At 38.1% G+C, this 27,878-nt stretch overlaps 1 protein-coding gene across 5 annotated transcripts in view; it reads right to left on the bottom strand.

Moving 5' to 3' along the window:
• ANO3 (anoctamin 3) overlaps positions 1-27,878 on the bottom strand; it is a 446,396-nt gene that overhangs the window by 280,299 nt on the left and 138,219 nt on the right. Inside the window, exon 1 of one of the 5 annotated variants that reach the window (XM_061380966.1) lies at positions 9,620-9,843. The exons of the other annotated variants lie outside the window; for them this stretch is intronic. Within the exon in view, the coding sequence (XP_061236950.1) occupies positions 9,620-9,665 (46 nt within the window). The 5' untranslated portion in view covers positions 9,666-9,843. Of the gene's footprint in view, positions 1-9,619; positions 9,844-27,878 lie in introns of those variants that run through there. 5 annotated transcript variants of the gene reach the window in all.

Genomic DNA, 27,878 nt, shown 5'->3' with positions numbered 1-27,878 from the left:
TCTCTTATTGTAAGTCTGAGACTACGTTGTGTTGATATGTTCAATCTATATTCAAAGTAACTTTAGACAAATAGACTATTAGTGTACCACTAACTGCAAATATATAACACTGTGCCTGTGAGATTCACCAGTTCACAGATAAAAACAATTTTATGTCTTTTGAATATGTCTAAATTGAGCTAATGTTGGTAAATTAAGCTCACTTACAAGAAAAAAAGAAGCTGAGTATTTTCAATCAGCTCAACTTTGGGAGAATCATTTGAAAAAAAGAATTAGGAAATGCTGGTGAAATCAAGTGGGTAGAGGAAATAGCTAGGTAAAGGAGGAAATCCCTGTACTGAGTTATGAACAATTTTTAATCTTACTGATTTGGAGTCAGAGTAGAGAGTTAATGATGCTTTATGTAAACATTATTTACAAAGTACTGAGCCTACTATAGAGCGATTTCTATAGAAGTAACTAATGGTACACTAATGCTAATCTTTGTAACATTTCTACCTGCCAGGTAGGTAGCTTAGCTCCACTTTTACTAGTTTTGTGACCTTGAACACTTGCTTACCTTCTCTGCCCTTGTTTCCTCACTTATGAAATTCAGTTCAGTTCAGTTCAGTCACTCAGTGGTGTCCATCTCTTTGAGACCCCATGAACTGCAGCACGCCAGGCCTCCCTGTCCATCACCAACTCCCGGAGTTCACTCAGACTCATGTACATCAAGTTGGTGGTGCCATCCAACCGTCTCATCCTCTGTCGTCCCCTTCTCCTCCTGCCCCCAATCCCTCCCCATCAGGGTCTTTTCTAATGAGTCAACTCTTCACATGAGGTGGCCAAAGTACTGGAGTTTCAGCTTCAGCATCATTCCTTCCAAGGAAATCCCAAGGCTGATCTTCAGAATGGACTGGTTGGATCTCCTTGTAGTCCAAGGGACTCTCAAGAGTCTTCTCCAACACCACAGTTGAAAAGCATCAATTCTTTTGGGCTCAGCCTTCTTCACAGTCCAACTCTCACATCCATACATGACCACTGGAAAAACAATAGCCTTGACTAGACAGACCTTTGTTGGCAAAGTAATGTCTCTGCTTTTGAATATGCTATCTAGGTTGGTCATAACTTTCCTTCCAAGGAGTAAGCGTCTTTTAATTTCATGGCTGCAGTCACCATCTGCAGTGATTTTGGAGCCATAAAATAAAGTCTGACACTGTTTCCATTGTTTCCCCATCTATTTGCCATGAAGTGATGGGACTGGATGCCATGATCTTCGTTTTCTGAATGTTGAGCTTTAAGCCAACTTTTTCACTCTCCTCTTTCACTTTCATCAAGAGGCCTTTTAGGTCCTCTTCACTTTCTGCCATAAGGGTGGTGTCATCTGCATATCTGAGGTTATTGATATTTCTCCCAGCAATCTTGATTCCAGCTTGTGCTTCTTCCAGCCCAGTGTTTCTCATGATGTACTCTGCATAGAAGTTAAATAAGCAGGGTGATAATATACAGCCTTGACGTACTCCTTTCCCTATTTGGAACCTGTCTGTTGTTCCATGTCCAGTTCTAACTGTTGCTTCCTGACCTGCATATAGATTTCTGAAGAGGCAGGTCAGGTGGTCTGGTATTCCCATCTCTTTCAGAATTTTCCACAGTTTATTGTATCCACACAGTCAAAGGCTTTGGCATAGTCAATAAAGCAGAAATAGATGTTTTTTCTGAAACTCTCTTGCTTTTGCCATGATCCAGTGGATGTTGGCAATTTGATCTCTGGTCCCTCTGCCTTTTCTAAAACCAGCTTAAACATCTGGAAGTTCACAGTTCACGAATTGCTGAAGCCTGGCTTGGAGAATTTTGAGCATTACTTTACTAGCGTGTGAGATGAGTGCAATTGTGTGGTAGTTTGAGCATTCTTTGGCATTGCCTTTCTTTGGGATTGGAATGAAAACTGACCTTTTCCTGTCCTGTGGCCACTGCTGAGTTTTCCAAATTTGCTGGCATATTGAGTGCAGCACTTTCACAGCACCACCTTTCAGGACTTGAAATAGCTCAAGTGGAATTCCATCACCTCCACTAGCTTTGTTCGTAGTGATGCTTTCTAAGGCCCACTTGACTTCACATGCCAGGATGTCTGGCTCTAGGTCAGTGATCACACCATCGTGATTTTCTGGGTCATGAAGATCTTTTTTGTACAGTTCTTCTGTGTATTCTTGCCACCTCCTCTTAATATCTTCTGCTTTTGTTAAGTCCATACCATTTAATAGAAATGTCTGCTTAGGAATATTAAGTGGCAATTACAAGCAAAATGCTTTAAACAGTGTCTGGCAAAGAATAAACATTTAATAATAGCACTTATTATTATTCTGATTTTAGAAATGAGGAAACTAAAACTGACTGAAAGCAGTTTGCCCATGATTCCCCACTATGTAACAGCCTTTAAAATTCAAACACAGTCTGTAGGTTTCCATACCCCCATTTTTTATTGCACGCATTGCCTTTCTCACAGTGACTTTAAATTATGACAGTAAATTATTTATAAAACTCAAACCTAACACATATCTTTCATATACATTAATCAAGGAGAACCTTAAACTTTTAGTGTGCATTTTATTTTTTAAAAAGCCATGTTGAGACATGTCATAATAGCAGAATACTCATGACAGTGTTTTCTTTTGCAAAAACTTGTACAGTAAAAAATAGGAATTAAAATACCTGGGGCATAAATGAATTGACAGCATTTGCTAAGGTCACGACAGGACAACTGGAGACAAAAGTCTGAGAGCTCTTTCTTACAAGTATAAAAACTCCTTTACTGAAGTGTCCAATAAAGGATACCAGTCAGTAACTCTCATTTAGGAAGTTCATCAAACCTTACAGAGGAGGAATTGGGGAATTATAATTATATTAGAAACACACTAAGCTACATTTTCATAGTACTAAATGCATGTATGAAGCTTAAGTGCTGGAATCTATACAGTTTTGCCTCTATTAATAAGAAAGATCATCTATTTACAATTTAATTTAGCCCACTCTCTTAAATCCATTATCTCTCTCAGTGTTTACGCAGTTACTATTTTTTTTTACAAAATTGTTTCTCAAATGCACCTTGTAAGAATTCCATAGTGCATAATTGTGCATAATTGTAAAGAACACAAATTCCCAGTGTCCCTGGAGATGAGATTCTCTAAGTCTGGAGGCACTAAGAACTTTAATTTTAACAAGAACTCCAGGTGATTTGTTAAATCTTGCAAATGTGGGAAATGAGCTATGGCAGATAAAATGAATTGTTCAGTATATCAGTGAGTGATGGAAACTGTTTAAGACAGAACTTGTGCCTGTATTTGCAATGTAGCCACAACTCCACCTCCAAATTGCTTCTAAAAGAGCTCCAAAGCCAAACATAAAATATGTACAGTTTAAGAGTTATTTTGGGGAGATGCCTTTTGGTCAACCTGTTAGGTTCTTAGAAACATAATGATGAGAGGTGTTCCATGACTAATACAGTGCAATTGAAAAATACTTTAAGCGATGTACTTTCACATCCACCCAATTTACCCACAAGAAAGTCCTCTCCTCTGTGGCCAACAATTTCTCATCTTTATTTAGTGAGGATGTGAGTCTGGGCCTGATGTTTTGATAAACCTGAGTCCTGCAGCTAGAACAGGCTTCCTACATGCCTGCTGAGTTGCCAGGTAGGAAGTAACTGCTGCTTTCCTGTGCAATTTAGGAGGAAAGGCAATAAATGAAGGGAAGGTTGGGTTGGTTATACTAATGATCTGTCAGGTTTAGAATATGATTTTATACTTCTGTAACTTCTGATGAAGTCAGAAGGTGTAATGAACATTATTCTGTTTAAAGTTTTCACTTCACCAAGGCCGCAGAAGGGAGTGAGCTGACCACGATCAAGTTCAGAGATCTTTGAACTCTGCCTTGAACTCATTAAGAGTTAACTTGGCAATGCATATATCTAAACCTTAATTCCCTCACCTTGAAAATAGAAAAAAAAAATTTATATATATATATATATATATATGTATCTAGCTGCTAAAGTTTTAGTCATTATAAAATAATGCAGTGTACTTTTGAGTTTTGGGGACAGTGGATAGTGATAGTATTCACACAACGTTAGCAGCTTTTTTTGGTTTTGTTTTTTTGCTATCCTTCACCACATTCCTGAGAGATGAAGATTATTATCCCAAAATTTTGGATAAGGAACCTAACAACCCAGTATTTGTTAGGTAAATACCCAGAGTTACAGAGGGAAAGAGGATTCAATCACAGAAAAAACTGAGTCAACACTTTTCATCAAGGTACGATTACTTTACATTAATCTGTAAATACTAATATTTTTAAACATCTGAGCAATGGTAAAATGCCAAAGTAATAAATAGAAGAAAGACAAGCTTTGCTATGCTTATAGGTTTGGGTTTCCTTTAATAGGTTGATTTATATCCAGTTGACCCTTGAACAATGTGAGGGTTAGGGGTGCTGACTCCCCATGCAGTCAAAAACCCACATATAATTTACAGTTCGCCACTAAATATCTGGTTCCTCTGTATCTGTGGCTCTGCATCTGTGAATTCAACCAACTGTAGATCGTGTAGTACTGTAGTGTTTCCTGTTGAAAGAAAACCACACGTAACTGGACCCATACAATCCAAACTCATGTTGTTCAAGGGTCAGCTGTGATCACCAGTCCCAATATTTTTTTCCAGTAACATCATGTTCACAGTATAATGTTAAACTCTACATTGAGATGAAAATTTCAGCTCTCTAGAACTCTCAGGAAATATGATGCTTTGGATACTTGAATTTCTAAATAGCTTTCATAAACACTCACATAGTTACATTATAATTAATTTGGAGGAATTTCTTTTAAACTTTACCACTTGTCTTCATTCCTACTATAAGATATATATTTATTGCATAATATATACTACTGTTGCTAATTCAAAATTATCATTTTAAACATCAGTGTTCTTACTTTGAAGTAACATGGCAGTTTCTCTAAGCCATTTGTGGTACACAGGATTTTTACAGAGATGATCCTAGATACATATGCTTGCTTTTTGGACTGAAGTATCTCTTAATTGTATTCACAGTTTGATTCATCGTTACTAGGAGATGAATTATCTATAACTAGAGTCATAAATATGTAAGAAATAGCCTGTGGAAAGGGAAAGAAAGGGAAGGGTAAAAATGAAGAGAGCAGAAGACCTTAGGGGCTCTCAATTAGATTAGACACTCAATCCTTTCTGATGATCCAGGGTGATATTCAGCACCAGCCTGAGTACCAGTCTGTGCTTAAGGATCAGTCAGAATAATTTTCTGACTTTAAAATATCTTCCCCAACGTTTTGCCTATATAGCTGGGAAGTATTTTAACAAGAGACAATGCCTTCCCTTCTTCAGTCATAAATAAAAGAACAGACTGTCAAAATACCAGGGAGAGTTACTACGAATGCGTGAATGCATTTCAGTCATTGCACAAACGGCTTTAGATTTTTTTCTGGATTCACCAGGGTGAGAGTATAGGAAGATTCTAGATCCTAAAAATATCAGTGAAGGGAAAAGGAGGCTTAAACGGTGGATGCCAGAAATTCTGAAACTAGATATTCTCTCCAACACCCTCCCTTACTAGGCACAAAGCAAGCTAGTTGCTGAGAGGCTCGACAGGTGGGCCCCCGCAGTAGTGAATAATTTATTTTAAGAAAAAGAGAATGAAAGTGCCTGTGGCCTGCCAATTCCCATGTAAGTGTAACGATTACTATTACCACATAACTTATTTGAGTAGGAAGTATTTGATTCTGTGGAAATATTATAAACACTCTTCATGTTTAACCAAATGTCCTTTGTGATAATGATGAATCACTTAACCACTTCTGATGATCCCATTAAATCCAAGCTTTTGGGGACAGGCTGTGTTTGATGTGACCTATGGCTTCTCTGAAACTCTTACTGGCTCTATTGGTAAATAACAGCCACCAGAAGCCACAACTATCATTGTCTTTTTCCCGCCCACTCTTGGGTGACACACGAGTCCATTTTAAATCAAGTGAAACAAAGCAAACCAGGCTGAGGAGCAGTTGGATCTGCATCAGAAATCAGTGATGATTTCCCAGCTAGTAAGTTCCTCCAACATGTGCTAAGTCAAAGCAAACACACACTCCCAGTTGTCTATAAGCATAATATACTCATTTACCTTTGGGACTTCAGAAATAAAGTTGCAAAAATCCCATCCCGATACTCCCCCCACTCTAGCTGAAGATTCTCACTTCTTTTGCTTCCTTATTATGCCTCTTAATAAAACAATCTATTAATAAAATTTAAATAAAAATCAAAAACATATGTGGGTCTTTTCTTCAGAAAACAAAACTTAACTGACATGGCCAAGAAACAGAATGTCAGTATCTTCCTAGAAAAATACAAAGTTCTCTATAATTCACATAAAGGTGGTGTTCAGCAAACCTCTCAGACTTCCTACTATACAAAGTTCTCTGAAGGAGATTTCTGCAACAACAGGTTTAGGAATGAAAGTGTCCTTAATATTGCTACCACTAAGTACAGTCCCTGGCACATAGCAAGAACCTACTAAATATGGGGTAAATCAGTAGTGAATAAATGCAATTTATTTGCAAAGGAATTTTAAAATTAAGAAAAGAATTGAATTTCTAAATTTACTTTATGGGAATTTAGGTGAAGTTTTCCTGAGGCATGGTCATATGAGTTGAATAGTTCAGGACTGTAACTCAACACCACTGGAAGGAATCCTTAGATGGTCTGGAATCCAGTTTTCCCTAAGAAATCCTAAAGTAATAACAATGAGTGAGACTAAGGGAAATAAAGGGCAATGAATTATAAGGAAATCACTAAAGGTCTGTGTTTTTTTTAACTCCTACGAAGTAAAAAAAAAAAAAATGAGGCTGGGAAGAAAAACTATTACTATTATTGCTGCATTTTTGTTATTGTTTATTACATTTAGAACCCCAATCATGTGCCAGACAAACTCAGGTACTTTGCAACATATATATTATTATCTTTATTTCACAGTGGTGGTGATTAAGGTTTAGAGAGAGATTAACAAATGTAATTTGTTAATAGGATATGTAGGATAAAAATCCAAGGCTGAAAATGAAGAACATAGATTAACCCAAGGATAACTATTTTAACATCCATATTGATTTATTGAAAACACTGAGTGATATCAGTGTTTGGATCAATGATTTATTACTACATATTTCTCACATATATTGGAACATCTCCAAGCTTGCTGAGAGTTTCATTACTGTGTGCTTGTTTATCAAGTTAGTGAACATTTTTAAAGTTTTATAATAACAGTTTTTTCTGAATATCTCAGGCTATTTCTAGGTATTATAAAGTTGAAATCAAAACCACAAAAGACATTGATACCACTTAAGATAAAAATAATCCTCATAAATTGCTTTATTTATCCAAATTATTTCCTAACAGTGAACTAAAAGCACTACTTTCCACTTTATCTGGCCCAGGGGGGAAAAAAACCATCTCTTTTCATTGCACCTGCCCTTCCCATAGACCAGAGGAAGACCATGTTGATCAGGTGCTCACTTTTTTCACATTTATATATGAAGAAAAGTCCAAAGAAGCTAAAACATCACTCAAGGTTTCTAAGCTAATTATAATGGCAGGCTTAGGATTTAGGACACTAGAGTTACAGTAGACAGTTTTCTCCTCTTCAATGGGCAGTTTTCAAATTAATGTTACAATGAAAAGTATCCCTAAAAGCTTTCTGTCTCACACTTCCTGGGTAAGAAAGCATCTAGAATAGTGTTTTACTCCTCCCTCTTTGTAGAATTAGTTAATCCTATGTTTGGTATGTCTTTTTGAAAAGTCCACTCAGGGTTAAGAAACAATTAACTAAAACCACTTTAATGATACTTCTTTCCTATCCCTCCTGCTCCCTGCATTTATCCTTCTGCTAAAGTTGCTTTTTGTGCCAAAAAGTAAAGGCGGCTTGAAAATAGATGGCTCATAATGCATCATAATGGAAACAATGCTCATAATGCATCATAATGGGAACAATGACAGTTGGTCCTAGAGTTGGCAATTATTTGCTTTTAAAAACACAATATGTGTTCATACATAAGTTGTGTGAGGGCTATTCCAATAGTTCAGGTCCCAGAAATAAGTTACCCCTAGCACCCATGCATGAGGGGAGGATTATTAGCCATATGAAGCTGGTGCCAAGTTCCTATACTTTCTTCATTCTGAATGTTTGTATGTGTTTAAAATAATGATTAAAGGGAACACAACTTTTGGAACAACTAAATTTTCTTTGGAACATTTAGATTTGAAGTGGAATTGCATACAAGTTGAATTTTTTGTCTACCCAATCTCTCATCTCACTTCCAACTTCAACATATTTGCAAAATAACCCAGAGAACTTGGACTTGAAGAGAGTATAAAACTATGCCATTCAAAGCTCACTAAGTCCATAATTTGTCTAATACGGGGATTGCTCTTAAATTATCCCTGGTGGATTCAACAGTTTTTGCTTAGAAAAACGCAAATATCTACAAAGAAACAACTGTTGGCCAAAAAAACAAAAACAAACATGAATAACATCTAGGCATGGGGAAGTAGGAATATTTAATTAAATGTATATGTCACTTTTTTTTTTTTTTTTTTTTTGACCATGCTGCACAGCTTGTGAGACCTCAGTTTCCAGACCAGGGACTGAACCTTGGGCATGGCAGTGAAAGCCCAGGATCCTCACCACTGAGCTACCAGGGAACTCCCTATTTCCTTCACATTGCATTAACAAATCTACTATTCTAGAATTCACATATCTTAGGTACCATATGATCAACTATGACATAATTATCATCATTAATTTAAAAAAATGGTATGTGTGATCTATTAAAAAGCTTTTAAATAAAATAATGAACAAGGACCAAAGGGTGAGGATAACTTGAAAAAAAAATCTTGATTTGACTATGAACATATATAGACTCATCACTGTATCTAGGGAGAAATTTGAAGGAAAGGCAAAGAGAGATAAGACAGAGAACCTGCCAGAGGAACCTACTAACAATAATAAAATCCTGAAACCCAGAATCAAGCATAACAACAAGGGGAAAATTGAATTTTCTGAGAAAGTTTCAGAGCCCCTTCAATAGGCCAACTTCTGGAATTGTCCAAAAATTAATTTATCCTAGGATTGTGTAAAATCATCTTAAATAGGATATCTACTTATGTGGAGCTTATTAACCATCTGAATCACAGGCTGGGGCAAACCGGGGCCAATATCTCTGTTTTCAAATCTCAGAGCGCAACTGGGCCGGTATAACAACCCCTGCTAAGCTGGTTTACTGCAATGCATTGACAGAATCTTAGAAAAGATAGACATTACAGTCTCTGAAATGACGAATTCCGCTTTTCCCAAGGACCGTGCGGAGGCTCAGAGATCAGACTCATTTCGGATGCAAAGTGAAGTGGCATTAAAAAAAAAAAAAAGAAGAAGAAGAAGAAGATTTTTTAAAACTTCACAGAGTTCTCCACCTCTGCGACGCATTAGTCTGGAAAGGATGCTCCTACACAACTGCAAGGGCATGCAGACGGGACGTGACGCCCACAGAGAGGGGGGGACCAAGATTCCGACTGACCTTTCTGCTGTTTAAAGGACTGAATCGAGCCTGAATGATGGACCATTTTCACTCAGTGCGTCCCCGCCGGTTTAGGAAGCTGTCCGAGGGAAAGGTGGAGTACCAGTATGCAGACTCCGTGAGAGCCTCCGAGGCTCAATGCAATCCCGGAACAACCGCGAACGCACTGCAATCAGACACCTGCTTTTGCCGGCACTTAGCTCCCTAGACAGCGCGCCCACTGTTGTCATGGAAACGGCGAGGCGGTCCAGCGTCCGGCTCCCCTTAGCGGCTACTCGAGGAATAGCCTCGCATACCCAGAGTGTCCAGTGCCACAATATGAGTGGGCGTTATGCGGGGTAGGCTGGGTGTGAGAAGGGAGAACTTCTAGAGTCTGTAAATGAATTGCAGCAAATCTCTAGAACCGCAAGTTCAGTTCGGTTCAGTTAAGTCACTCAGTCGTGTCCGACTCTGCGACCCCATGGACTAAAGCACACCAGGCTTCCCTGTCCATCACCAACTCCAGCAGCTTGCTCAAACTCATGTCCATCGAGTTGGTGATGCCATCCAACCAGCTCATCCTCTGTCGTCCCCTTCACCTCCTGCCTTCAGTCTTGCCCAGCATCAGGGTCTTTTCCAATGAGTCAGCTGTTCACATCAGGTAGCCAAAATATTGGAGCTTCAGCTTCAGCATCAGTCCTTCAAATGAATATTCAGGACTGACTTCCTTCAGGATTGACTGGTTGGATCTCCTTGCAGTCCAAGGGAGTCTCAAGAGGCTTCTCCAACAGCACAGTTCAAAAGAATCAGTTCTTTAGGGCTCAGCCTTCTTTATGGTCCAACTCACATCCATACGTGACTACTGGAAAAACCATAGCTTTGACTAGACGGACCTTTGTTGGCAAAGTAATGTCTCTGTTTTTGAATATGCTGTCTAGGTTTGCCATAGCTTTTCTTCCAAGGAGCAAGCGTATTTTAATTTCATGGCTGCAGTCACCATCTGCAGTAATTTGGAGCCCAAGAATATAAAGTTTTCTTTATTGCTGTTTAACACTGTCTCCATTATTTCCCCAGTTATTTGCCATGAAGTGAAGGGACTGGATGCCTTGATCTTCATTTTTTGAATGATGAGTTTTAAGCCAGCTTTTTCACTCTCCTCTTTCACTTTCATCAAGAGGCTCTTTAATGCTTCTTCTCTTTCTGCAATGAGTGGTTTCATCTGCATATCTGAGGTTATTGATATTTCTCCCTGAAATCTTGATTACAGCTTGTGCTTCATCCAGCCCAGCACTTCACATGCTGTACTCTGCATATAAGTTAAATAAGTAGGGTGACAATATACAACCTTGACGTACTCCTTTCCCAATTTGGTACTAGTCCATTGTTCGATATCCAGTTCTATTGCTTCTTAACCTGCATACAGATTTCTCAGGAGGCAGGTAAGGTGGTCTGGGATTCCCATCTCTTTAAAAATTTTCCACAGTTTGTTGTGATCCAAACAGCCAAAGTCTTTGGTATAATCAATAAAGCAGAAATAGATGTTTTCTGGAACTCCCTTGCTTTTTCTATTATACAACAGATATTGGCAATTTCATCTCAGGTTCCTCTACCTTTTCTAAATCCAGTTTGAACATCTGGAAGTTCTCGGTTCATGCACTATTGAAACCTCGCTTGGAGAATTTTGAGCATTACTTTGCTAGCATGTGAGATGAGTGCAGTTGTGCAGTAGTTTGAACATTCCTTGTTCACTGAACATTCTTTGAACATTGCCTTTCTTAGGGATTGGAATGAAAACTGACTTTTTCCAGTCCTGTGGCCACTGCTGAGTTTTCCAAATTTGCTGGCATACTGAGAGCAGCACTTTAATAGCATCATCTTTTAGGATTTGAAATAGCTCTTCTGGAACTCTTCTGGAATAGCTTTACTGGAATTCTGTCACCTCCACTAGATTTGTTCTTAGTGATGCTTCCTAAGACCCACTTGATTTTACACTCAGGATGTCTGGCTCTAGGTGAGTGATCACACCATCGTGGTTATCTGGGGCATTAAGAACTGGGTCATCAACAGAAAACTGTATTAAAGACTTACTGAGTATGAACCCACCCATCAGAACAAGACCCAGTTTCCCCCACAGTCAGTCTCTCCCATCACGAAGCTTCCATAAGCCTCTTATCCTTATCCATCAAAGGGCAGACAGAATGAAAACCACAATCACAGAAAAGTAACCAAACTGATCACATGGACCACAGCCTCGTCTAACTCGATGAAACTATGAGCCATGCCTTATAGGACCACCCAAGACAGACGGGTCATAGTGGAGAGTTCTGACAAAATGTGGTCCACTGGAGAAGGGAATGGCAAACCACTTCAGTATTCTTGACTTGAGAACCCCATGAACAGTATGAAAAGACAGAAAGATATTACACTGAAAGATGAATTTCCCAGGTCAGTAGGTGCCCAAGATGCTACTGCAGAAGAGTGGGGAAGTAACTCCAGAAAGAATGGAGAGACAGAGCCAAAGCAAAAACAACACCCAGCTGTGGATGTGACTGGTAATGGAAGTAAAGTCTGAGGCTGTAAATAGCAATATTGCATAGGAGCCTGGAATGTTAGGTCCAGCAATCAAGGTAAATTGGTCAAATAGGAGATGGCAAGAGCGAACATTGACATTTTAGGAATCAGTGAACTAAAATGGACTGGAATGGGTGAATTTAACTCAGATGACCATTATATCTACTACTGTGGGCAAGAATCCCTTAGAAGAAATCGAGTAGCCATCATAGTCAACAAAAGAGTCCGAAATGCAGTACTTGGATGCAATCTCAAAAACAACAGAATGACCTTGGTTTGTTTCCAAGGCAAACCATTCAACATCACAGTAATCCAAGTCTATGCCCCAATCACTAATGCTGAAGAAGATGAAATTGAATGGTTCTATGAAGTTTACAAGACCTTATAGAACTAATACCAAAAAAAAAAAAAAAAAGATCTCCTTTTCATTATAGGGGACTGAAATGCAAAAATAGGAAGTTGAGAGATACCTGGAGTGACAGGCAAGTTTGGCCTTGGAGTACAGAATGAAGCAGGGCAAAGACTAACAGAGTTTTGCCAAGAGAATACACTAGTCATAGCAAACACCCTCTTCCAACAACACAAGAGAAGAATCTACACATGTATATCACCAGATTGTCAATACCGAAATCAGACTGATTACATTCTTTGCAGCTGAAGATGGAGAACTCTATACAGTCAGCAAAAACAAGACCAGGAGCTGACTGTGGCTCAGACCATGAACTCCTTATTGCCAAATTCAGAACTAAATTGGAGAAAGTAGGGAAAACCACTGGACCATTCAGGTATGACCTAAATCAAATCCCTTACGATTATACAGTGGAGGTGACAAATAGACTCAACGGATTAGATTTGATAGACTGCCTGAAGAACTATGAATGGAGGTTCATGACATTGTACAGTAGGTAGTGATCAAGACCATCCTCAAGAAAAAGAAATGCAAAAATGCAAAATTGAGGCCTTACAAATAGCTGAGAAAAGAAGAGAAGCTAAAGGCAAAGGAGTAAACAAAGATATACCCATCTGAATGTAGAGTTCCAAAGAAAAGCAAGGGGAGATAAGAAAGCCTTCCTAAGTGATCAGTGCAAAGAAATAGAGGAAAACAATAGAATGGGAAAGACTAGAAAGCTCTTCAAGAAAATTAGAGATACCAAGGGAACATTTCATGCAAAGATGGGGATAATAAAGGACAGAAATGGTATGAACCTAACAGAAGCAGAAGATATTAAGAAGAGGTAGCAAAAATAAACAAAAAAAACTATACAAAAATGATCTTAATGACTCATAACTACAAGCAATTCACTCTTTTTCAAGTTTTGAGGCTGCTTATGTCTAGGCACAGACTGATTTCCTAAAAGTTTGTCTGAAACACCAGCACTTATAGAAGGGCAAAGTTGGTTTCTGCTCTAAGAGGAATACAATGGCAGATGCAGGAACAGTTTTATTTTTCCTGCTAAACTTGAATATGGAAAATATGAATAACCTCCACTTATCCAGTAGAATGGGTTTTTAGATAAACAATGTTAAAGTCTAGCACATTACACTTGAGTTCTTCTCTTGTATTTCAGTTACTGAGACTGGATCATATATGATATGGGCTCTGGACCTTTTCAGTAGTCAGGTATGGATGTGGGAGTTGGACCATAAAGAAGGCTGAGCAGCAAAGAATTGATGCTTTCAAACTGTGGTGCTGGAGAAGACTCAAGAGTCCCTTGGATGCCAGGAGATCAAACCAGTCAATCCTAAAGGAAATCAACCCTGAATATTCATTGGAAGGACTGATTCTGAAACTGAAGCTCCAATACTTGGGCCACCTGATGCCAAGAGCCAATTCATTAGAAAAGACCCTGATGCTGGGAAAGATTGAAGGCAGGAGGAGAAAGGGATGACAGAGGGTAAGCTGGTTGGATGGCATCATTGACACAATGGACGTGACTTTGAGCAAACTCCTGGAGGTAGTTTAGGACAGGGAAGCCTGGTCAGCTGCAGTCCATGGGTTCACAAAGAGTCAGGCACAACTAAACAACAACAACAGGTAACAGGTGCTGAAAAAATGCTATCCGAGATACTTAATTTAATCCTCATAAAAGAACTATAAAGTGGGTAGCCTATCACTATCTGAATATTATAAAAGAAACTGAAGCCCAGCACAACAAATAATTATCACGTAAAGAAACACATAAAGCAACACTTTGAGAGAGAAAGGAAGGAATGTGATACCTAAAGACATGAAGTCACTTTCAGAAGGCCACAGTGGCCAGAACAGGAATCAGGGGCCTGCTCAACACACTTTTGGGTATAGTCTCTTTTCCTCTTACCAATGCTTCCTGAACTTCTCAAGTTCCTCCTGGAAGATGTAACATATTACAGAATAAGCACTCAAAAAAAGTCTAAAATTTCCTGCGTTGTAAAGTTTTGTGAGATCAACTCAGAATCAGGTGAAAGATCCAAATAAAGGTAGATAAAAGAGAGAAGGATACATAGATATCAAAAATTTCAAAACCTCAGACAGGTCGAGCTACTAGCATATGCTCTTTGATTTCACCTATGGCTCATAAAATAAGGACAGTAAAGTGAATGCAGTTTTGCACAAGCAGATGTTCCAGTGATATATGCCAGCATAACAAACCACTCTGAAAGTAAAGGCTTAAAACTGAAATTTATTATTATCTCTCATAGTATTTTATAGGTTGCCTCGGGTAAGCCTGGTGATTCTGACTCAGAGTCTCTCCTGAGTTTTCAATGAGCGGGCCTGAAGCAAGGCATCTGAAGCAAGAAGAGTGAAATTGGATTTCACTCTCAGTGGGAGCCATAGCAAAGGATACGCAGCCTTCTTTAATGAAGGAGGGTCCTACAGAAGGAAAATGTTGAGTATTCAGTAAGAGCTCAGGAGGCAGACACCAAGAAAATATTAATTATTATTATTAATATTTGGTTAGAAGAATGAAATCAATGTGAGTTTATCTTCAACTTAAGGTTTGGAACAAATCTCAGAGTCAGTCTCCACAAAGGGTCCTTTTAGAGATGTTTCTATTGAAGAGGACACTGAAAACCAAAGCAATAAATCACTTACCTGAGAATGTTTTTGTTACGCTTTGCTCATTTCATTAAAATTCTAATACAACTGGAAGGTCATTTTGATACAACACAACTCACTAGAATTTAATACAACCCGATTCTCATAGGTGAATATTAGGTAATGTATTTAAGGACTAGTTTATGGCAGGAAACTAACATACCTCAAACATTAGATACTATTATTATAATTATGATCTCAATGGATTTGATCTTCCTTTTCAAATCCTTTTAAATCACTGGGTTTGAATCATAAATATTTTTGAAATGTGAGCAGTAATCTAATTCATGATCAGGAGGAACAGTTGCAAGAATTAAAAGCCTCTGATTCTACTCGACCTATACTCCAGATATAGGTAACATTTTCAATTTTTTAGAACAACTTCATTCTGCTGATGTCTGATTTTCTCCAACCACACATCAGCAGGAGGCAAGAATGCGTGCATGGGATCTAGGGATGACTAAGAATTTGAACCTCATTAGAAAGAATTTAGCTTCATTATTTTTTTCCCAAAAAAAGTAGTTTGGCATCATTCCTAGCACCCTTATACCCAAACCTCTGCAGTGCATCTAAGATTAAATTATCTTTTCATAAAATTGACTGCTTTTAATTGGAAACATTTTAGCCTGGACTGACAGATTGACTAGCAAGGGATTCAAAGAACATCTATGCTTGTTTTAAAATCAGTGTTTTAAGGAAGGTTGCTAGAGGAACAGCTTTGTGAGGGGCCTTGGAAATTTCTAGCACCATCTGCTTTACAGGAAAAGCAATGCAAAGAGAAGGAAAGGCTGTGTGTCTATGTGTGTGTGTCTCTATGTGTGTCTGTGTGTTTCTGTGGTATATAAAGAAAGAGAGGTTGTGTGTTTGGGGAGTGGGGAGTGCAGAAAGAGGTGTTTAAACAAAGACTTTTCTGAAAAACAAGTCTATGATTTGTTCAAAAGAAATAGTTTATACTGACATCTCTACTGCAGACAGTTTAGGAGTGCATATTAAACAGCCTCATTAGGGAAAGCCAAACTAAATGGCTTGTTTTTTCATATTGTTTTTCATTTTGGACTTCTTCACATTTTTAAAAATTGCTTGCAATTTAATACAAGGTAGAAAAATGCTGAGTAAAATGATTCCAAAATTTTCTGAGAGAAAAATACATGTGTATGTTGAAATTATTTGTTTATATGTCTGCCTTCCCTTTAGATACAGCTGCTCTCTGTGAATGGCTAATGTGTCTTTAAGTTTGTATCCCCAGAACCAATCACAGTGCTTAACACAGAGCTTCACATGAGTGAATGAATGAACAAAAGAAGAAAGCAATAAAAAGAGGAAGGAAGAGAGATAATCCACTTCTAGGAATAATCATGAAAATGAGATTATTGGAATGATTGATACAAGTTCACTATATTCAAGCAGAATATAGAACACAGAGGTTCAGAGTCAGAGGTGGCCTGCTTGGGTTTAAACCTTGACTTCCTTACTTGCTAGATGTCTGCTCTTGAGCAAGTTACTTTCCTCAAATTTTAATAATGAAAAAATATTTATTTTATGTAATTTTCAATAAAGGGTCATGATTAATATGTTCTTGACTATAATAATATATGTTCTTGACTATAATTTGTAAAACAGGGGGGAAAAAAAGACTGGAAAGAAACATACCAAAAATGTCCAGAATAATTAATTTTGCAAGTTGGGATTAGACTAGATTTTTTAAATTCCTCCATATATGTTTGTCATGTTCATATTTTGTATAAATTATGCAACATTGATTTTAAATTGATTAAATACATGTATCTTTAAAAATCCTTCCATATCTATCTTTCTACAACTCTGAGTTTCTTTCTTTTTCCATCTTGGAACATGGCTTTTTTTTTTGCTTGTTGAGGTTTCTGTTGCATTTGCCCTCCCACAGGTCACCACCTGTCTCCTGTCCTCCTTAAGTAATTAATTTATAAGGCCCCATGCTAACTGTTGCCTCCCAGAGAGGTAAAGGACTCTGATCTTTATGTAACTGAGAGGCTTTGTATTCCTTTGAATCCTGAAATATGACCGCTCAGCCAGTTGTGAGTTCCCCCATATTGCGCTCTGTCACAGAAAAATAGAGAGTTTCCTTGTTACCTCTTTGGCTCTTGAATCACTGACTTAATTGAAATTGCCAATTCTGCTTCTCTGCCCAAGTGCAAACAGAAATAGAGACAGAAATTCTCTTTGAGGTTACTCCCTTTCTAGAACCCAGTTATTTGAAGTATCAGTGGGCAAAATAAAATAAACAAGTCACATCAGAATGGATTTATCTACAAAGAGTAACAGGCAGTGAAGTAACGCGATCTCCCTGGAAGACATTATGAGTGGGAGTGTACGGTCTCTTTGAGAGCCGACTGAGTATAGAATATTTGTTTCTTCTGAGACCGGTGTAGTTCCTGATACACATGCTTAATAAATGCTTACTAATGAATAAGTAAAGAACGCAATGAATTTTAAAATGTAAAATGACCTCAAGGAAAAAAATGTTGTTTGGTTCCCTCATTTTCATATATATAATATGTATGTATGTGTGTGTGTATGTATATATACACATATATATATAAATGCATTCATTACTTTTTTTGTTCTCGTGGCTCTCCCTACTCAAAGGCACCAAAAAAACTCTTTAAAAAAGTGATATGCTGTGATAAATGGAAGGGTGGAGTGCAATTTAACAACTGCTTTCCCCAAAGTCAGTGGTTCCTGGTCACATGTTACTATCTAACAACAGAACTAGGCAGGTTAGACCTGCTAAAATCCAGACTATATGTTCAGAGAAGCATTTAGGAATAACATTCCTGATGGATTCATGTGACTAAAAGAAAGCAATGGAGGAAAATCAGCACCTCCATCTTCTCTGAATTCCACCTAAGTTTTTTATCACAAGTATTTTCAAGAGACAACACAAAATGATTTGCTGAAGAAGACAACATCAAGAGAAGGTAGATGTATGGGACAAAGTAGCTGGTGATGGGTTAAACCACAGTTTGTATGACCTTGCTGAAAAACAAGTTACTTCTTCAAGCTGCTTATAGAATACAGTCCAGGTTCACTGCTCTACCACTCACGCAGCTCCACCATCTGCTCTTGCCAATTCTCTGTCTTGTTTCCAAGGCTTTCCTTTATAAACTGCTTTGATCCTACAGTGGATTTCTTCCTCAAGCCTGGAAGATAGGCTTTGCTGCTGCTGTTTCCTCCGCATGGAATGCTCATTCTAAAATCCTATCTGACTCATAAGTATTTTCACTCTCCCTACCCATTCTTCAAGGCCCCAGAACAATCCCATCTTCAGGATGATGGCTTCCTTTATCCATACCCATCCACTATAAAGCCAGTTAGATGTGAATTTAACCTCCTATAATTCCTAGAGGATATGACTAACATCTTTTCAAAGCATATGTTTCTACCATGCATTATACGTATAAGCTTTTTTTATTATATTTTTTGTGTGCGTATTTGCTCTTAGTCATGTCTGACTCTTTGCAACCCTTTGGACTGTGGTCCACCAGCCTCCTCTGTCCGTGAGCTTTTTCAGGCAAGAATACTGGAATGGGTTGCCATTTTTAATTAGAGGATAATTACTTTACAATATTGTGATGGGTTTTGCCATGCATCAACATGAATCAGCATTAAGCTGTTTAAAGTAGGCATATACTTTTCTTCTAGTTCAGAAGAAATACTTTAGGGAAGACTTTGTACTTACCCATCTTTTTTTTAATTTCTTACATTGCCTAAAAGGTAGCCTGGCATGTAAAAGTGGATCAAATATATATCTGCTGAGTCAAATGCTTCCTCTGATACCCAACTGTTTTCTAGTATTTGTCAGAAGAGTCTAGCAACAAGATATTCAAATCTAAGTCTTTAATTGCCTTTTAAGATTTGAACGCACGACTATGGATTTGCCTTCCTTTGTAATTTTATTTATTCCAGGCAAATAATTTCAGACAGACTGTTTTTGTGATGAAAACCCAAGAATGCAATAATTATTGATTTGTTTTCTATGCCTGCTCATCTTTGTAAGTTCTTAAACTGACGCTCTGGTTGTATCAACTACTCAACTACATTTTACTGAGTTCCTATGCTCTTGAGCATAGCTGATGCTCAGCTGGTGTTCTGGATGTGGTGGAACTGATTCTGGGTGTGACTAGAATCTCTTCTGACAGTTTGATGCCCCTACCTGACTTGGGTAGGCCTGTGCTGTTGTTGGTTGTTAGGTGCTTGCCAATAGGAAGGTAGAAATGGAGGAAGATTTTGTAGTTACCAAATTACTTTTCAAAGGTAATATATGCTTAACCTCTGAGAAGCTGGAGTGGCTGGGTGTGAACAAACTGTGGTCTCTATTTGAACATAACCAACTCTGTTGGGCAAGGAATATGTCTGCTGGCTTTTCATTTGTCCAAAGATATTAACAACAAAATACTAAAAAATCCATTAAAAATATAGAGTGCATAAATGCTTATTTACTGGAAAAATGTTTGATATATGTTTTATTAATAAGAACAAACTGCAAAATTATATTGCAATATGAGATCTGCCTTTGCAAAATATCACATATACATATCTATGACAGAACTAAAATTAGAGCTAAGTCTGCATGGAGGAAATACCAGTGAACTAAATATTTTTATTTTACTTTCTAATATTTTAAACTTGAAAGTGAAAAGTGAAAGTGAAGTCGCTCAGTCGTGTCTGACTCTTTGCGACCCGGCGGACTGTAGCCCACCAGGTTCCTCCGATTTTAAACTTACTCTCCATCTATTCCTAGAGCAATTTTACATTCTGGGTTGCTTTTTGTTGCAGTGTAATTATTAATAGCCTCAAACTTTAAAAAGTGCTCTGTCTTGGACAGCAAATTATATAGTCACTTTAGCCATCAAAAATGTATTGCTTATGTTAGAAAAATAAATGTAAATAAAATAAAATACAAAAAAAAAGAAAAAGAAATGTAAAAAAGAAATGCATAATGATAACAAATATTTTAAAATAATCTTGATATAAAATACCATTATGCCATTTTAATCCAATAATAGTACAGATTTGAAACTGAAAAACAAACTCAGCAATTAGGCATGGAGACCCCTTTTTTAACCTAGGAGAAAAATGTGGAAGGCGGGCATTGCTTTGGGAGTCTAGAGCCTACCTAATTACCCTGGCCTATAAATTGGCATGCTAACCTTGTGAAAATCATCTTGCCTTCTTGGCCCAAAATGTCTCATCTATAATAAGACTGACGGATTAGGTACTCCCTAAGGTCTGTTCTGTTCCTCATATTCCAGGCTTCTTATGTGCTGGAAGAGAATTTCACGTGCTCTGACTTCAGATATATAATGCATATGGCTGGTTTCACTAGGGTCCTTCCTCTTTTCCCTCTGAAGGAAAATAGTAGAAATAGCACAGAAAATCCTCACGGATATAAATCTACAAATAGAAGCTTTGTGCAACCTGAACTTGAGTGGGATCTGAAATTAAACATTGTAATGTGATGAAGAGACATAGATTTTGCCAAAATAAAAGTTATAGGATGAAAAATTATTGAAATATTTAATGAGATACCATTAAATATGCTCTAAAAATGAATATTGCTACTTGAAACCGTTTACATATCAGTAATAAATCTGCCAATTATAGCCTTTGTATTCATTAAATCTAAAGAATCTATTTAGCATCACAGAATAGTTGATCACATTATATTACCTTGAAAATAATCAATAAATCACATTTTATATGAAAGAAAGGTCTTCTTCCCTTCCTATAATTTCTATAAGTAAGAGGAGAAAGCTACATATTACTTTTCCTTACATTAAACAAGTATATACTGGAATCTATGTGCCAAATTCTGTACGGATGTATAATTTTAGTTTTTGCAAGCTTTATAGGAGAAGAAACAGTACATCTTTGTAATTACTTTAAGAATTGTTAGCAAATGGTTATATAAGCCTTATACATTTGAAGTTTCAAGTCTTCCAAGTTTGTGGTGTTTTATCATAAAACGATGGTCGAACATTTGGAAAAAAAAAAATATGTCACATTTTACACAATAAAAAAAGAATGTGCGTGTTTCCTTTCAGGAAAGTTTGTTTGCCGATGCTAGTAACTATATTTTCCAGCCCCCAAATTAGGTTTTGTCACCTTGGAATCATTAAAATATTGAGAAACGAAAACAGGAAATAGACTGACATCAGACTTTCTAATCTGCAATGATGCAAGCTGGAGTAGTTCCTTCAGATTGATGAATAAATGACTTCAAACCAGAATCACATACCTAGAGAGGATATAATGTATTCTCAAGTATAGGGAGACATTTAAGGATTTGCAGTAAATTGAGTGATATATTTAACTTACATACTTTGATTAAACCCTTAAGGAAAGAGAGAAAAAAAGAGAGATAAATCAGAAAAGAAACCTCTAGATAAAAGAAGAATAAAATAATATAGTAGTAGTATCATGCTTATATATTTATTGAATTACTTTCAAGTTAATAATAATGCATTTTCTAGGGATACTTAATATAAGAGCTATTAAATGATATTTTAAAGAAGAGAAACACTATAAAACAAATTCCACTTAGTTATCAATTCTTTCAACAAACCCAGGTAGTTGAGAGTGGGAAAGTAAAAATGTTACAGAAGTCTAATGAGGGAAGGGAGAATGAATCAGGAAAAGTGAAAACAATCTTAATACCTTGTTTTATTGAGAAGAGGATAAAACAAAAAGCAAACAGAGGGGCTTTCCTGATGGTCCAGTGGTTAAGAATCTGTCTAGCAATGCAAGGGACACAAGTTCAATCCCTCGTCCGGGGAGATTCCCACATGGTACAGAGCAACTAAGTCCATGAGCCACAACTACAAAGTAAACACAGAATGATCTAAGTGACTTTTCACAATCAATGAACATTTAACAGAAGTTTATAAGAGCATATATTATCTTTGTATTTTGTGAACAAACTGTAACATCACCTTTTGTGTCAACCTCACTAAGCTGCAACTAAGTTTTCCAGACTTGTCTTCCTTCTGTGGTTCCAGGTTAAAGCTAATCAAGAGAGAAATTAGTGCATGACTAGGAAGCTGGGAGAGAAGGCAATGGCAACCCACTCCAGTACTGTTGCCCAGAAAATCCCAAGGATGGAGAAGCCTGGTAGGCTGCAGTCCATGGGGTCACTAAGAGTCGGACAAGATTTCACTTTCACTTTCACTTTCCACTTTCATGCATTGGAGATCAGATCAGATCAGTCGCTCAGTCGTGTCCGACTCTTTGCAACCCCATGAATCGCAGCAAGCCAGACCTACCTGTCCATCACCAACTCCCGGAGTTCACTCAGACTCACGTCCATCGAGTCAGTGATGCCATCCAGCCATCTCATCCTCTGTCGTCCCCTTCTCCTCCTGCCCCCAATCCCTCCCAGCATCAGAGTCTTTTCCAATAAAGTCAACTCTTCACATGAGGTGGCCAAAGTACTGGAGTTTCAGCTTTAGCATCATTCCTTCCAAAGAAATCCCAGAGCTGATCTCCTTCAGAATGGACTGGTTGGATCTCCTTGCAGTCCAAGGGACTCTCAAGAGTATTCTCCAACACCACAGTTCAAAACCATCAATTCTTCGGCGCTCAGCCTTCTTCACAATCCAACTCTCACATCCATACATGACCACAGGAAAAACCATAGCCTTGACTAGACGAACCTTTGTTGGCAAAGTAATGTCTCTGCTTTTGAATATGCTATCTTGGTTGGTCATAACTTTTCTTCCAAGGAGTAAGCGTCTTTTAATTTCATGGCTGCAATCACCATCTGTAGTGATTTTGGAGCCCAGAAAAATAAAGTCTTCCACTGTTTCCACTGTTTCCCCGTCTATTTCCCATGAAGTGATAGGACCAGATGCCATGATCTTCGTTTTCTGAATGTTGAGCTTTAAGCCAACTTTTTCACTCTCCACTTTCACTTTCTTCAAGAGGCTTTTTAGTTCCTCTTCACTTTCTGCCGTAAGGGTGGTGTCATCTGCATATCTGAGGTTATTGATATTTCTCCCGGCAATCTTGATTCCAGCTTGTATTTCTTCAAGTCCAGTGTTTCTCATGATATACTCTGCATATAAGTTAAATAAATAGGGTGACAGTATACAGTCTTGACGAACTCCTTTTCCTATTTGGAAACAGTCTGCTGTTCCATGTCCAGTTCTAACTGTTGCTTCCTGACCTGCATAAAAATTTCTCAAGAGGCAGGTCAGGTGGTCTGGTATTTCCATCTCTTTCAGAATTTTCCACAGTTTACTGTGATCCACACAGTCAAAGGCTTTGGCATAGTCAATAGAGCAGAAATAGATGTTTTTCTGGAATTCTCTTGCTTTTTCCATGATCCAGCGGATGTTGCCAATTTGATCTCTGGTTCCTCTGCCTTTTCTAAAACCAGCTTGCACATCAGGAAGTTCACAGTTCACGTATTGCTGAAGCCTGGTTTGGAGAATTTTGAGCACTACTTTACTAGTCTGTGAGACGAGTGCAATTGTGCAGTAGTTTGAGCATTCTTTGGCATTGCCTTTCTTTGGGATTGGAATGAAAACTGACCTTTTCCAGTCCTGTGGCCACTGCTGAGTCTTCCAAATTTGTTGGCATATTGAGTGCAGCACTTTCACAGCATCATCTTTCAGGATTTGGAATAGCTCAACTGGAATTCCATCACCTCCACTAGCTTTGTTTGTAGTTCTTGTATTTCTTTACAAGATGCTTTCTAAGGCCCACTTGACTTCACATTCCAGGATGTCTGGCTCTAGGTCAGTGATCACACCATCGTGATTATCTGGGTCGCGAAGATCTTTTTTGTACAGTTCTGTGTATTCTTGCCATCTCTTCTTAATATCTTCTGCTTCTGTTAGGTCCATATCATTTCTGTCCTTTATCGAGCCCATCTTTGCATGAAATTTTCCCTTGGTATCTCTGATTTTCTTGAAGAGATCTCTAGTCTTTCCCATTCTGTCGTTTTCCTCTATTTCTTTGCATTGATCACTGAAGAAGGCTTTCTTATCTCTACTTGCTATTCTTTGGAACTCTGCATTCAGATGCTTATATCTTTCCTTTTCTCCTCTGCTTTTCACTTCTCTTCTTTTCACAGCTATTTGTAAGGCATCCCCAGACAGCCATTTTGCTTTTTTGCATTTCTTTTCCATGGGGATGGTCTTGATCCCTGTCTCCTGTACAATGTCACGAACCTCATTCCATAGCTCATCAGGCACTCTATCAGATCTAGGCCCTTAAATCTATTTCTCGCTTCCACTGTATAATCATAAGGGATTTGATTTAGGTCATACCTGAATGGTCTAGTGGTTTCCCCTACTTTCTTCAATTTCAGTCTGAATTTGGCAATAAGGAGTTCATGATCTGAGCCACAGTCAGCTCCTGGTCTTGTTTTTGCTGACTGTATAGAGCTTCTCCATCTTTGGCTGCAAAGAATATAATCAATCTGATTTCGGTGTTGACCATCTGGTGATGTCCATGTATAGAGTCTTCTCTTGTGTTGTTGGAAGAGGGTGTTTGTTATGACCAGTGCATTTTCTTGGCAAAACTCTATTAGTCTTTGCCCTGCTTCATTCCATATTCCAAGACCAAATTTGCCTGTTACTCCAGTTGTTTCTTGACTTCCTACTTTTGCATTCCAGTCCCCTATAATGAAAAGGACATCTTTTTGGGGTGTTAGTTCTAAAAGGTCTTGTAGGTCTTCACAGAACCGTTCAACTTCAGCTTCTTCAGCATTACTGGCTGGGGCATAGACTTGGATTACTGTGATATTGAATGGTTTGCCTTGGAAACGAACAGAGATCATTCTGTCATTTTTGAGATTGCATCCAAGCACTGCATTTCGGACTCTTTTGTTGACCATGATGGCCACACCATTTCTTCTGAGGGATTCCTGCCCACAGTAGTAGATATAATGGTCATCTGAGTTAAATTCACCCATTCCAGTCCATTTCAGTTCGCTGATCCCTAGAATGTTGACATTCACTCTTGCCATCTCTTGTTTGACCACTTCCAATTTGCCTTGATTCATGGACCTGACATTCCAGGTTCCTATGCAATATTGCTCTTTACAGCATCGGACCTTGCTTCTATCACCAGTCACATCCACAGCTGGGTATTCTTTTTACTTTGGCTCCATCCCTTCATTCTTTCTGGAGTTATTTCTCCACTGATCTCCAGTAGCATATTGGGCACCTACTGACCTGGGGAGTTTCTCTTTCAGAATCCTATCATTTTGCCTTTTCATACTGTTCATGGGGTTAGCATTGGAGAAGGAAATGGCAACCCACTTCAGTGTTCTTGTCTGGAGAATCCCATGGACGGAGAAGCCTGGTAGGCTGCCGTCCATGGGGTCACACAGAGTCGGACACGACTGAAGCGACTTAGTAGTAGGAAAGCTGGAGGAAAGCAGCAGCCACTGCACTTGGAATGTCATTATGTATACAAGCAATGAAAGAATGACACAGAAGTGCACTCAGCCCTTGTTGTTGTTGGCAGCGTGTCCAGCTCTTTTTTTATCTTCCTACAGAAAAGCAATGCCACCAGCAGGTACTGAAGCAACAGCTGTTCCATGGGCTGCTCCAGCAGTGCGCCACATCGTCCCACTCCATGTTCCCTGATTGTCGGCCATACCAGTGCCACAGAAGAGCTGGTTAGTGGCTTTTATCCCCTTTTGGACCACTTTTTTCCTTAAAGTCTCCTATTGTTGGTTAAATTCAAATTTCTAAAATAAATCCCTATTCCATGATATTTAAAGTATTTCTCATTCTGCTTCCCTGATTAAACCTAGACTGACAAATTTAAAAGAGAGAGAGAGAGGAAAAGAGAGAAACAAAAAAGAAAAGAAAAGAAAAATGTAGAGTATTTACAGACTGAATTCTCATATCATAATCTAAAAAGTCATAAAAAATTTAAAATGGGAAATACATTTTCTACAGCAGTCAAGGAAATATAAGTTAAAATAACTAGGTATATTTTTAAGCTCTGCACATTAACAAAAATGGAAAGGAGCCATGATACCTATTTTTACAGGGGATGTTGAGAAAAGCTTTCTTTCATATATTGCTTTGGAATTGTGATGTATGAGAGCCTATTTTAACCAATAATCCACCTCCTCAAAGTATATCCCATACAAACACAGAAGCCATAAAGAATGACCTAAATGTCAGAATCTTTATTGCATCACTGATCTTGGTAAAAAAACAGTGGAAACAAAACTCAGACTTAGGAACATGTTAAATTATAATTTATCGTACCATGAAATCTGATTGTTAGAATATGTGTGTGTTATTAAAATACACACAAAACTACATACCAGGCTATTAATAAGGGTGTGGGCAGGTTAACACGGCTGTATAAGAGAAAGGAAGAGAAGGAATCCCAAAAGGGGGAAAAGAAAAAATGACCATATATTCAAAGGCAAGTATATAACCATATTTATGCATTTATGTAAAGTTATATATATGTACGGCTAAAACAAAATTAAGCATTAAAAAAATTCTCAAAAGCTGGCCCAACTTAGTTTTTCCACCAGATTTCTCTTGATTCCCCAGCACAGGCTCTCAGTTTGGGTCAGAATATATTCCTTGATCTGCCTCACAAAAACAACCAAAAATACTTCTGTTTCTCTCATGGAAATGTTCTCCACCTGCTATTCATCACTCAGGTTCTCCATGGCACAACTGATTTGTCACCTCTTCCTTGAATATACCAGCCCACATGGAGTCTCTTCTGAACTTCTTTATCCTTACAAAATAATCCGGCACTTAATTATATAGAATCATGAGTTGTTCTGATTCTTTTATGCCAGTTAGTCTTGTCTCCCCAACTATTAGTCCTATTCTATGAGTCTATTTCCCTTAACATATGCATCATCAAATTGTACCTTTAAGTGTAGTAATTGTCATGTATAGTGTAATGCTTGATCTTGGGTTTCCAAATAGGGAGACAGCTAGGAAAGTACATAGCCTTGACCTCAAAAGATCTTAGTTAAAATCTGTGCTCTGTTACTTCCTAAGGGATGTACCTGAGTACATTTTTCTCTTAGCCTTATTTCCATTATCTGTAAAATAGTTTCCTCAAGCTCAATATAAAATTTTAAACAGCCTGGGTTATGGAAAGAACTCTGATTTCAGAGTCAGCTAACCTGGTTTTGAGTCTAGACACTACAACTGTTTTATTTCATATAGTGCTAAGTAGCTTCAGTCGTGTCCAGCTCTTTGCAACCCCATGGACTGTAGCCCGCTAGGCTCCTCTGTGTATGGGATTCTCCAGTTAAGAATACAGAAGCAGGTTGCCATTCCCACTTCCAGGGGATCTTTCTGACCCAGGGATCAAACCTGGATCTCCTACATTGCAGGTGGATTCTTTATCACTGAGCCACCTGAGAAGCCCCATCTCCTATAGTACCCAATAATTATTATTAACTTGTGTCTCTACATTCAAGTGATTTTGGTTTGTCAATAGCTATGATATGCATTAAGTAGCACTGACGTCACCACATAATTTTACTAACTTGCATAATTTTAAGTATGAAAAAGGAACTATTAATTTGTTACACTGGGTGGGAAAGCAAGTATAAACAGGGACTGTCCCTGGGAAACTATTAGAATCTAT

The sequence above is a fragment of the Bos javanicus genome, chromosome 15 (genome assembly GCF_032452875.1).
Source record: "Bos javanicus breed banteng chromosome 15, ARS-OSU_banteng_1.0, whole genome shotgun sequence".
NCBI lineage: Eukaryota > Metazoa > Chordata > Mammalia > Artiodactyla > Bovidae > Bos > Bos javanicus.
The sequence above is the reverse complement of the archived record's forward strand: the minus strand, read 5'-3'. Positions and strand labels throughout refer to the sequence as shown.